The following is a 12,643-nucleotide window of genomic DNA, read 5'->3' as shown; positions in this document are numbered from 1 at the left end:
GTTACTCCTGGCTTTGCATACAGAAGTTGCTCCTGGCAGGTTAGAGGAACCAAATGGGTTGCTGGGGATCAAATCCAGGGGTGGTCCTGGGTCAGCTGGCATGCAAGCCAAATGCCCTACTTGCTGTGCTATCACTCGGGCCCCATCTTTTTTTGTTTATGTTAGCTGCTGGTTTTGATTCTTCTTATTTCATGCTCCCTTTAGCACTCATGGTTGTAACTTCCAAGCATCATGCATAGATTAGCTCATTGTATGACCCAGGTCTGACTTAAGCATGAAAATAAACAAAGCTTGTTTAGTAAGATTGAGCTGAATAATTGAACTGTACAAATAGCACCTCTTCTTCCACCCCACTCCACCCCAAACATTTTTCACATTCTCTAAAGTACATTTTGGGCCATAGATGTACACTATGTTCGTACACTATTATCAAATGCATAGGTGTAGACATAATCTATGCTGTTTATATTAAGGGTGGGGTGTCAGAGCATCATATTTTCCTATTAGTAAACAAATGTTAATGTGAAATATGCACTGCTCTGCATACTTTGGCGATTTTTGCAAAAAATAGAAGATGTGAAATAGTTGCTCTGTTATTGAATAGAATTAAGATCACTGGAAGATTATGCTTCTTAAACCTGATGTTCTGTCTCAATATTTTAGAATAATGATCATTCTTGTGTCTGATCATATTCATTCTGTCAAATTTTCTATAATCACTTTGGGCAGTTTGATGAAAGTATCTACTGTTTTTTTCACAGTCTGATACACTAGGGATGGCCTGCTCACTAATGTCATTGCTTTTTATCTATTTGTTAATATAATTTATTGTTACTTTTTCTACTCCAAAGCTGTTTAGCACTATGAGTACTATACTAATAAGTTGGCTTATTAAGTCTCTTCATTCTACTGCATGAAGATACACTGAATTACCTATGTCCTTATTTGGACTTAATCCTTTAAAATTAGGAATGAGACTGAGTTCTCCTTTTTTTTTTTTTTTTTTTGGGGGGGGGCCACACCCAGCCGTGCTCAGGGGTTACTCCTGGCTGTCTGCTCAGAAATAGCTCCTGGCAGGCACGGGGGACCATATGGGACACCAGGATTCGAACCAACCACCTTTGGTCCTGGATCGGCTGCTTGCAAGGCAAACGCTGCTGTGCTATCTCTCCGGGCCCCTCCTTTTTATAAGAGGATCTCCACCCTCCCTACAGTACATTCTCTTGTGTATGCATCAGCATGCCATCCATTAAAGTTTAGTCTTTGTTTTATAATTTCTTTTAGCAGAGATAGTTCTACTTTCTAATATCATCAAAGGATCTACAGGAGGTAGTTGTACTGGCAAAAACAATACTTAGTGAGAAATTATTTTTTATGAAAACATATATTATTCCATGACTGGGAAATAGCAGCATTCAGGAAAAATTCATAGGAGGCAGGTATTATAAAGATTACTTCTATTTGGAAAGGCTTTGAGGATACGCAATAAAAATTTGAGAGATGTTTTCTATGAAATGATGAGCCAAGAAAGAAGCAAAATTGCATGTAGATAAGCTTCTGTTTTCTGATACTTGGATTTTTTTTTAACTCTTTCCTGTTTGCTTTTTTCTTTCCTTGCTTTTTTAACCTTAATTAAAGCTCATTTTAGTTAGGCACTTTTTGAGAGATCGTGATAATAATGAGTTCTTAATTTTTCCTTTGGAAATTTTCCCTCTCCAGTTATTTAAATTCTCATGATGATAAGGAGACCAAACATTTGTATTCTCTTTCTAAGATCAGTTTGCCTTTCTGCTTTACTCCCAATGAATACTTAAAGAGAGAAATAATTTGATCAAAAAAAGATGTGCAATAATCTGTGTAGAATGTATTCTTATGATTGCATGTTGTTAAATTCTACCTGTTCATGTAAGTTCTTTGCCTGTTCTTCTGGGCCTGTAATATATGGTGGTGTGAATTTTCTGGAATGGAGTAAAAGCCAAGTCTTCTGTGACCTTGAGAAAGTTAGATACTTTGTCTGTTTAGATTTCCTCATCAATAAAGTCAATAACAATCAATAAAATCAACAGAAATCAATAACATTTTAACTTCTATTCACACACTGTTCTCTTAAAAATGGATTCTTGAAAATTTGACTCTCTTAACTATCTATACTCTTTAAGTTTAGAAAGCAAGCAGGAATGGAAGGGAGATATTATGAAAATCTCCTTCTCATGCTCATCTTCATTCTATTTGGAAGGCCTCAGTTTTTATTTTGTAAACTTATTTAAACATACCTTCGTTTGTAGTTTAGTGGCTTTTTTCAATGTCCTAGAGAATGCCTATTTGATCAGATATGCTTTTATTATCTTTTCAAGGCCAGAATACTAGGCAATTTATTATAACACATTACATGCAAAATAGCTTTTATGCCAAGTGAATACCAGAAAAATTAAAATGCTTACTGTTTTAAAAAACATCATAAGATACATTTAACTAGGAAGTGCCAGCCAAATAAGAAAGTAGTTATTAGTGTGCACTGATTCAAAATACTTATTGGAAGCAAATAATTTTTTTTATTACAAACTAAATTTAGATCCTCTACTAGGTATTTTGCCACTTATAGCTACATATTTGAGTATGTTTTTAATGCATCGATAAAATAATGTATGATAACATTTTTGTAGAATCTTTTTCATGTAAAGAGTTTTAATTTTTAATCAATCTGAAATGTCATAATGGAAAGTGACCTGGAATGAGATGTAGAACCATGTACCATGGAATTGTGATTTTTAATGGGAAATTTAGTATGAAAGAAAAGATTTTGAAAAGAGATTCTTTATATAATTTTGCTGCTATTTTTGAAACTTTGAAAATAGAAGGAGAATAAAGAGAAAACGTAATTAAAAAGGACTTTTTTTGGTTCATGTCTCTCGGCAACATAGAAAGTTTTGTCATCTTTGACTTCATTCTGACATAAAGCCCTTATAAAATGTGGCATATTCTATGTTAGTGATCAGAACTATTTTTGGGCTGTATTAATCTCAGAAAAAAAAGTGCTGCTTTACACAGCATCTTTAGAAAGTAAGATTAAATAGACTCATAATGGCAAAAAGCTAGATATCAAGTATACATGCTACTAATAATCATCATTTATGAGTCAGAGTTGCATTTCTGTGATAAGAAATCTAGTCTCTTAGTGAAATTGTATTTTTTCCTGGTTTTAGAGGAGGTACTGCCTCACTAGAGCTTAAATTATTTCTACTTTCAACTTCTGGGACATGGATAGACACTGTTTCTTGCCCCTTATTTCTGACTCGGGAATGTAGATGGAGAAGAATTGAAGTAATATAATGATCTCATTTGCAGAACTCATAAACGGCCAGCATTACAGGTTGTGTTGGGTTCATTGGCTTGCATGTGCTGGGGCTGGGGGGAAAGCCTGTTGTGGACATTCCAAGTCTATACTCCTCCCTGCCTGGTATTCCTCAGAGACATAAGCATGGGCAACTGAACCTGATATGAAACTTCATTCCCACAAAACTACATTTTTTCTTATTCTTCTTTAGTGAAAGGATTATGCGCCCTTCTAGTTGTTAGCATCTGAACCTGCTTTACTAAGAAATGTATTTTGCATATGCATTTTCACTGGCTTGACACTGATTCCAGGTGATCTTATTTTTCTTATTCAACACAACTTATTATGCTTTCCTATTACAAAACTGTTATTTGATTGAGTATATTTGGCCAAGTTTTATATCAGTGTAGGTTTATTTTTATAATACATATATGCATCTAATACATATTTACTTCAGTGACTCCCCATTGCTCTTAGGAGAAGAGCAATTAAACCTGGCATAAAAGGAATTGTATGAACTTTGCCTGATTTTTCCTGTTGCTATTTATTTTTATTGTATATTTTCTGTTCTTATTTATTTCACCTTTTATTTCTTTCAATTTTTTCTATCTTTATCTTTAAACACTACGCTTTCTTGTTTCCTATCCTTAAATTTCTCATCTGCCTTATTCCCATTACTCTTTTAAGTTTTTTTCTAAGCTACTTTATTTCATGATGATGCCTCTGACAAGAATTGTTTAGTATTATAGGGATTTTAAACCACTGCATAACTGAAGTCCAACACCATGTATATGTATATTGGTCCATAATGGACTTGCAGTGATTAGAACCTTTGCTGTAGACCAAGGATTTTTCTGTTTTCTTTTCCTTTCTTTTCCTTTCTTTTCTTTTCTTTTCTTTTCTTTTCTTTTCTTTTCTTTCTTTTTTCTTTTCCCTTCCCCCCACTCCCTTCCCCTCTCTCCCCTTTCTTCCCCTCCCTTCTTTTCCCCTCCCCTCCCCTCTCCTCTCCTCTCCTCTCCCCTCCCTTCCCCTCCCTTCTCCTCTCCTCTCCTCCCCTCCCCTCCCCTCTCTTCTCCTCCCCTCCCCTCCCCTCTTCTCTCTTCCCCTCCCCTCCCCTCTCCCTCGTCTCGCCTCACCCTCCCCTCCCTTCCCCTCCCCTCCCCTCTTTTCTCCTCCCCTCCCTTCCCCTCCCCTCCCCTCTCTTCTCCTCCCCTCTCCCCTCCCCTCCCCTTCCCTCCCTTCCCCTCCCCTCTCCTCTCCTCCCCTCCCCTCTCCTCTCCTCTCCTCTCTTCCCGTCCCCTCCTTTTTCCTCCCCCTCTTTTCCCTCCCTGCTTCTCTCCCTCTCTCCCCTTCCCTCCTCCTCTCCCTTCCTCTCCCTCCTCCTTGCCCCTATGTAGATATAAGCTATACTTTAAAATGAGTATCCAATTTTAACAGTATATAAAATATTAATCAGCTGTGTATTTTCTTTAGCAACCATGGAGCTAACATCTATAAGTAATACTTAGGACTCAAGGGCTAAGTTATTTCTAGAATTGTACTGTATAATGTTAAAATGCACTAACTATACTTAAACTTGTACCTGATTGCAGTGTTTGCCATGTGTTTAGATTTTTTGTTTTTCTGCTTGATATTCAAATATTTATGCCTAGTATTTTGTAGCTTAAGAACCACTAAAGTTTATAGAAAACGGTTTTTATTCTTAAAATACATTATTTTATTGCTTTTATAATTATGTTTTATAAAAGCCTGATTCTCTGATAGAACACTAACCTAGATCCATGCTTGTTTTACAGGAGGAAGGGAAGAGGATGATATTGAAGAAAGAAGGAGCTCTTAAGAAGAAAATCAAAGAAACTTAAATTTCTGGATTCTAAAATTGCACAGAAACCTTTGTAAGTGTCAGAATTTATTTATTATTTATTATTTATTTATTTATTTATTATTTTTGTGAAGCAAGATAGTTTTTTTATTGAAACTTACTTAGAAAAATGTGAAGGGGAGGGAAAGTGAAAAATGCTATTCAAGAGAGCACAGGCTTCTCCAGTGTAGGAAAACAGGCAAGTGAAGAAAAAAAGAGACAAGCAAATGAGATACATGTTCAGATGAGGCCCATGACATAAAGAGCAATCCAGATTTAATTTTTTGAGCTTTTTATTTAAAGGCTATTTGAACTTATTTGTTTTATGAATTCAATAATAACTCTTTAACATATTATGGGTTAAATTCTTCAAAATTATGTTTTAAAGGAAAGCTAGAAAAAGATTTAGAATGAAATATATTTCTTATAACTGAAAAGAAAGCTATCTAATATCCATCTTCTTAAGTATAAAAATAAAGAATTAAGGACTTAATATTTTGAAAATATTGGCAGTGCATTATTTTATTTATAATACCAAATCTCTATTTGTGATACTTGATCATACACAAAGGAGGTAGAATATTAATGAAAATAAGGACGATGAATAAAACAACTTCCTTTATCCCATCTGAGTAGTTCAAAGCCTTTCCTCAAAAGTACTGACAGAAATATTTTAGATTTAATTACTCTTACAGGAGCTAAATACTTCATATTGAGTTGTCTTTTTGAGTAAATTGCTGTGGGAGACAAGGGCAAATCATTTTGCTTCTAATTCTTCTTCATGATGTATCTTCAATGCATCAAAGATACTTCTGCTTAAAACTGAAAACAATATGATCTGTATATATTTTTAGTAGTGCAGAGGGAATACAATGAAGAGGATCTAGAAGAAGAGCTAAGATGCCTTTTGGTCTACCCTTCAATTAATACATGCCTCGAGTTAGCTTTTAGCAAGTAGTAGAAAAAGACTAGTCTTGGATGAGATGATAAAGATCCATTCTATTGCTAAAAGAGGGAGCTATGTTGGAGGCATATGTATTCACAGGCAGGTGACATTTTTTAATGTAGACTTTAGAACTGTCTTTCTTTTATACCCAATGTGATAGAGGAAAATTTAATCACTTTTGGGCACAAATGTCTCACCAGATCCCCATAATCAGGGGCACAAGAAAAAATGTGTTAGCTGATACATAGTTTATTTCTACCTCAAGATTGATTGTATGGCTTTAGCCTTTCAAGTTAGGTGTTGCATTGGCCACTCGTTTGAACCAATGAACATATAAGGTGACAATGAAATTTTTATAAGCACTTTATGAATATCAGTTTATCCTTTTTGCTTTTAAATGCTGGTGCTTGAAAACCACATGCTCTTTTCCCTTGAACTTTACATTCAGGATGTACTTGCCATCAATATTTTGATTGATGATCCTAAATAACAGGACCCTTATTTAATTTATTTTTTTGATATAATTGGTATCTATTCAGAATTCCATTTAATAAAAAAAATAGTAGATCTTTATAATTTTGGTGGAGAGATTGGGCCGCAGTGGCCGTTGAGCCCGATAGTGCTCAAAGGCTATACTTCGCTCTTTGGTGTCATGTGTGACTTCTGGCATTATTTGAGGACCAAATAAATGATTGAAATGTACCAAATAAGAGGATGCACTGGGGCTTACCACTGCAAGGTAAGCACTATAAACCCTTGTATTGTCTCTCTGGTCTCCAAAATTGGGAGAGGGGTAGAGAAGAGGGAGGGGGAGAGGGAATGGGGAGGGGGAGGGAGGGGATGGGAGGGGGAGAAGGAGAGGGAGAGGGAGGGGGAGAAGGAGAGAGAGAGGAGAGTGAGAGAGGAGTTTGGATTCTGGATTTTTGAGAGACTTTATTATTGATACATATATTGAAAGAAATTTCAAAATTCTTAAAGAAGCACTGTCTCATTTCAAAGCATTCTTGAAGAATCTCCAAGACTGCATTATGAATTGCTAGCCTTTTACTTTAAATTAGACGTTTTTGACACCTTGAAGAGCTTGTTTTGGAGGACTTTTGTTTCTAGATATCTCAAACCATGCTTACAGTAGTCCTAAATGTTTATCTCAAAGATGAATTGTTGACTGTTTATTTTTTTTTTGAATCAGAGCCATACCCATGCAGTGCTCATAGCTTATTTCAGATTCTATGCTTAGGGGATCACTCTTGCAGGGTCAGGGTGCTGAGGATTGTACTAACATTACATGCACGGAAGGGCAAAGGCCCTACCTGCTATAACTATCTCTGTTCCTGAACAAGTCATTTTTGAGGAGGAATTATTTAATATTGTTTTATGTACTATAGACCTTGTGCTAAATGGATTTCACATTTATGTGTAATTGTGAATAATTATTGATTTCCTTTAATAAATGATATTTCTGTTTGACTTTTAATTTTGACTCTCAGCTTCATCTACATTGGAAGTTGTACTAATATTACAGATGGGGATAGCAGTTTAATAACTTAGATGTGCTAGCATATTTTTAAAATTGATCGTCAAGGAATAGTTTCCCTCCCAATTTCTGATTAGATAATTAAAAAAAAATCACACTATCAGTCTGTGCTGATTGAATATATATATTATATATATAATATATTTTTTTTTTTTTATTTTTTGGTTTAATTCTCAGTGGTGCTCTGGCTTACACTTGGCTCTGTGCTCAGGGATCACTCTTGCAGTGTTCAGGGGGACATATGGGAGTGCTGGGGATAGAGCCCAGGTCAGTTGTTTACATGGAAAGGCATCCTATCCACTGAACAATGTTCTCCAGACCAATTTTCATTTAATTGTTAAGTGTTTCTCAAATTTAAACCCAGAATTTATACCATGTCATATTCTTATATAGTCCATTCTAGGCTCATTCTTACCCTATCTGATTTAATAGCAAATGTTATTATTTATACTCTAAGAAGCTTTTGTAGCCTACAATCTTTACTATAAATTACATCTGATTCATGGCTTCCTTTTTCTGTGGAATATGGTTGTTTGAGATACTGAATTTTTGAGAAAGTGGTGATAGTGACAAGATCTTGTTGTCATTGTAAATCAAAAAGATAATTTCTCTCAGTTGAATTTTTTAGGAGAAGATATAAAATTCTCTCATCTACTTTCACATGGGTCAGATTCTCTATTATTTTGTGTTTATATGTATTTTTGCAAAGGGCTCCAGGCTGATATTTAAATTCTAAGCCATTATATGAATGTAGGGATGTCTCTGGATGTCTTATGTCTCAGCATTTATTTTTTAAAGTGGATGTCACAAAGGTAAAAAGACTGAACTTGGAACCTACAAATTAAATATACAAGTTTCTTTTTCTAATAATATCTTTAAGCATCATGGTTACAAACATGTTTGTAGTTAGTTGGGTACAGGTCCATAAAATGTACACACCCCCATCATCAGTGCTACCTTCCCGTCACTAATTGATTCCCATTATGCTCCCTTGCAGAAAACATGTGCTTGGCTCCAAAGTATGCTCACTTCTCCATTGGGGAAAGATAAGAGTGCAGATTAATAAGAAGTATTCAATTTAAATAGGCCTAATGGAGTCTCAAATATTTTAGGTATGTTTCAAGTGGTTAAAAGGGAAGTAAGGTGTGCTGAGAGATAGCATGAGGTAAGCATTTGCCTTGCATGCAGAAGGACGATGGTTTGAATCCTGGTATCTTATATATCCCCCGAGCCTGCCAGGAGCTGATTTCTGAGCATAAGAGCCAGGAGTAACCCCTGAGTGTTGCTGCGTGGTGAACCCAAAACCCAAAACCCAAAACCCAAAACCAAAAAAAAAAAAAAAAAAAAGAAAAAAGAAGGCCAGTTTATCTCCTGAGATTTTTTTTTTTTTTTTTTGCCTCCTTGTAGCAATTTTTTTTAAATTAAACTTTCTATAAACATTCTGGTTTACAAAGTTGTTTGGGGTATTCAATGTTCCAATACCAATTTCATCATCAGTCCCATTGTTTCAAGTTCCCACCTACCCTCAGCCTCCAAATTAATTTATTTTATTTTGCATTGTTACACCAACATGCTGCATGGAATTATAAGAAAATAGTTCAGTAAAAAGAAATTTGTGAAAATTGTCATATCTCACAATGAGATTAGTAATGTCATTGAGGGAGTTGTGCTGTTCATTACTACTAGGAGCCCACTCTGTGTGTATGTGTGTGGGGGTGTGTTTGGCTTCTTGAGTTTAGTTGGCTTCTATGCTACTTTTCCATTTAACTTGGTGTACTCTTATTGAACTGTTACTGCTGTGAAACTCAAAGGTATAATGCAGCCACATACACAGTCCTGTACTCCAAGGAGCTTTAAAATCTTCCAACTGGGATGACTCTCAGTCACCCCCTCCTAAGGGGACAATCAAAGCTTCAGCCCAAACACTCTGTATACTCGAATTTCATTAAGTTACCATCTTTTTTGAGAATCAGTCATGAAACTGTGAAGCTTGGTGGCCATTTACATGGTGGTGGGCTGTGGGATGTAGGTGTGGCTTCTGGGGTTGCTGTCAGCAGTATTGGGAGGTGCATGGAAAGTGTAGTGTCGTATTCCCAATGCAAGAAGGCCCCAAAGTTTTCAGTCCCCGAACTGATGTATCTGGGAGTTTGCTTGGCTTGGGATCTTTTCAGAGATTAGTTGTTAAGTAGTGAAATACGAACCATTATTATGCCAGAGATTGTGGGTGTTGTTGTGACATCTCAGTGCTTTGGGCAGGGCTGAGATTTAAACTTGCCCTCTCATCCTATTGAGGCCCCAGAGTTTTTCAGCCTGAAGACTTGTGAATTAGTGGGTTACAGGATTGGCTGATAATCTCTTCTTAGGTTAGTGGGTCAAACTGTGAAGGCTAGGATATTTACAAGTTTCAGCTGTGGGAAGTGGCTGTCAGCAAAGAATTTTAAAACATTAATTATTTTCAATAATTGGGCTACATCTGGTGGTACTTAGGGCTTACTCCTGACACTGTATCAGAGGGGTCATGCAGGGCTTGGGTCGTGACCATATGGGTTACTGAGGGTCAAACCCTATGCTACTTTCCCATCTAATTTAGTTTGCTATCTTATTAGTTAGGCAAGTGCCCTACACACTGTACTCCAGCCCAGCAAAGGATTTTTTTTAAATTGTTTATTTGCAAACCATAAAAGCTCCTGGTTTTATCTTTGTAGATATGTATCATGTTTTTAGTTATGGTATATTATCTCAGCAGTGAATGATTCAAAAATAGGAAGAATATTATTTTCATCTGCTAGTAATTTTTTAACATTTAATTATATATATTTGTTAATCTGTTTATATATTTATTGTGTTATTTATTTCATATACATATTAGTTGCATTCTTTTTAAAAGTCATGTCCTTTAAAACAATTTTATAAGATTTGTGTGTAAAGTGCTGCCTTATGTAGTTATTGTAGTGCTTTATCTCGGATCAGGGTTTTATCCCAAGGTCTCATGTATGCAAGGCATGTATATGCCTTATCACTTGAGCCATATATCTATTTTTTTCTCCTTCATTCTGACTTCATTTACACCATTGTCCATGTAACAGTTCTCTGAAACCATTTTAAATTTGATTATTTGTTAGAAGTACTCATAGATTTCACTGAAGGCTATTTTTCTCAGAGTTATGGTTTATTGCAGCAAAAACAATAGAGATTAAAATCAGCCAAGTGAAGAGACACATGGGGCAGAGTTCAGGAGTGTTTTAAGCTTGGTATTTGCACTTTTTTTCTCACAGTGGAGTTATGAACAGTACAAACTTCTTCCAATCCTCACAGATTATTAATCAGGGAATTCACCCAAATACTCCTGTGCCTAGAAATTTTACTGGGTATTGGTCACGGTTGATCCCTTACAAGATTGACCTTACTTTGTAGCTCCTTTGAAGATCAAACTAATACTGTGTGACCCCAAAGCCCACACTATTAATAAACCATTTGTTAGCAAAGAATGTGTGATATGACCTACAGTTTTAATAAATTAAATGCACTCTACCAAACAAACAGGAGTTTTCTAGGACTTAGAGAGCACTTTAGTGGAGCCAGAGCTTTAATTTACTTTAATATTTTAGGACAATGCACATTTTTCCCTTTCATATTCTTCATTTAAAATTATTTAAAATATTCTTGTTTTGAATGTCATATATATTGCAGATGATAATATAGGTAAAATCTACATAATCTTCATAATAGCTAAATGAAATAATTTTAACATCCATCACTGAAGAAATAGAATTTTGTTTTTAGAGACATATATTTTCTCTAGAATTTTCCCCATATCTATGATAAGTAACATTTTTAGCCAGGAGTTAGATGCTTCCTTTTTTTTCTTTATAGTTTTATTTATTTTTTTTTATTTTGGGCCACACCTTGTGATACACTTAGGGGTTACTCCTTTTTGCTGAGGGGATCTATATGGAATGCCAGGAGTTAAACTTGGGTTGGTGTGTGCAAGGCAGATGTCCTATACACTGTGCTATCACTCCAGACCCTGTTTTCTCAATAGTTTTATCTATCATGCACATGTTCCTTAGCATTTTTTATTTTGGCTTTGACTATGCATTTCACATGAAATCTTTCCATGTAAATATTTATGCTTTGCTTGGTTGGCATTTGAGTTGTTTCCTGTTTTTGATGGTACTAAGATAGAAGGTGCAATTTGTGGCCTTAGGCCAAATATTATTGTATTAAACAAGATTTTATAAAAATTTAGCCTTGTAATTTATGTCTTGTCCAAGACTGCTTCTAAGCTTCAGTAGTGGAGTTGAAAATTTGTGACAGAGACTGTATGCCTCACAGAGCCTAAAACATTTACTATGTGTATATATACAAAAAGTTGGGTGACTCTGCCTCAAGCATATTTGTTCTGTTTGTTATATATTTGTTTCAGTTTGCTCTTGCAAACTTGCATCATCATTTTTTGAGCTAAACAATCTTACCAGCCCTTCTTTAACAAGGATCTAATGTGATTTTTTAAAAACTTACCGTGTTTCTTAGTTTTGTTTCTTTGGACCTGATAATTTGTTCTCCTCAGTTAGGTCTTGAAAATCCTCTGAGATTTTTTTTCTTAAGTTATTATTATTATTTTTCCATCCTCATCATTTCCTTTGGAACTAAAAGTGGGCACGAAGGGGATTATTATTCATCTTCATATCACTTGGTTTTATGCTTATTTTTTGTTTTGGGGCCACACCTGGCAGTGTTCAGGGGGTTACTCCTGGCTCTTCATTCAGGAATCACTCCTGGGAAGGGGTTTAGGGTACCAATGGGATGTCTGGGATCAAACCCTGGTCAGCTGCATGTACCCTGCCTGTTGTGCTATTCTATCTCTTTGACTTTGTGTTGCCTAACATTACTTCTTTGTCTACTGTTTTAATGTCATAACTTTTTTTTCTTATCTTATGGCTGTTCCATATGTTGAAGGTTAATTTT

General features: G+C 35.5%; 1 protein-coding gene across 1 annotated transcript in view; it reads left to right on the top strand.

The window, feature by feature from the left end:
• The window catches only part of DIAPH3 (diaphanous related formin 3), a 552,109-nt gene that overhangs the window by 246,459 nt on the left and 293,007 nt on the right, over positions 1-12,643 (top strand). Inside the window, 2 exon segments of the mRNA XM_049778724.1 lie at positions 5,131-5,168; positions 5,171-5,223. Coding sequence (XP_049634681.1) covers positions 5,131-5,168; positions 5,171-5,223 — 91 coding nt within the window.

The sequence above is a fragment of the Suncus etruscus genome, chromosome 8 (genome assembly GCF_024139225.1).
Source record: "Suncus etruscus isolate mSunEtr1 chromosome 8, mSunEtr1.pri.cur, whole genome shotgun sequence".
Taxonomy (NCBI): domain Eukaryota; kingdom Metazoa; phylum Chordata; class Mammalia; order Eulipotyphla; family Soricidae; genus Suncus; species Suncus etruscus.
Note: the sequence above shows the minus strand (reverse complement) of the source record. Positions and strands in the feature narration are given on the sequence as shown.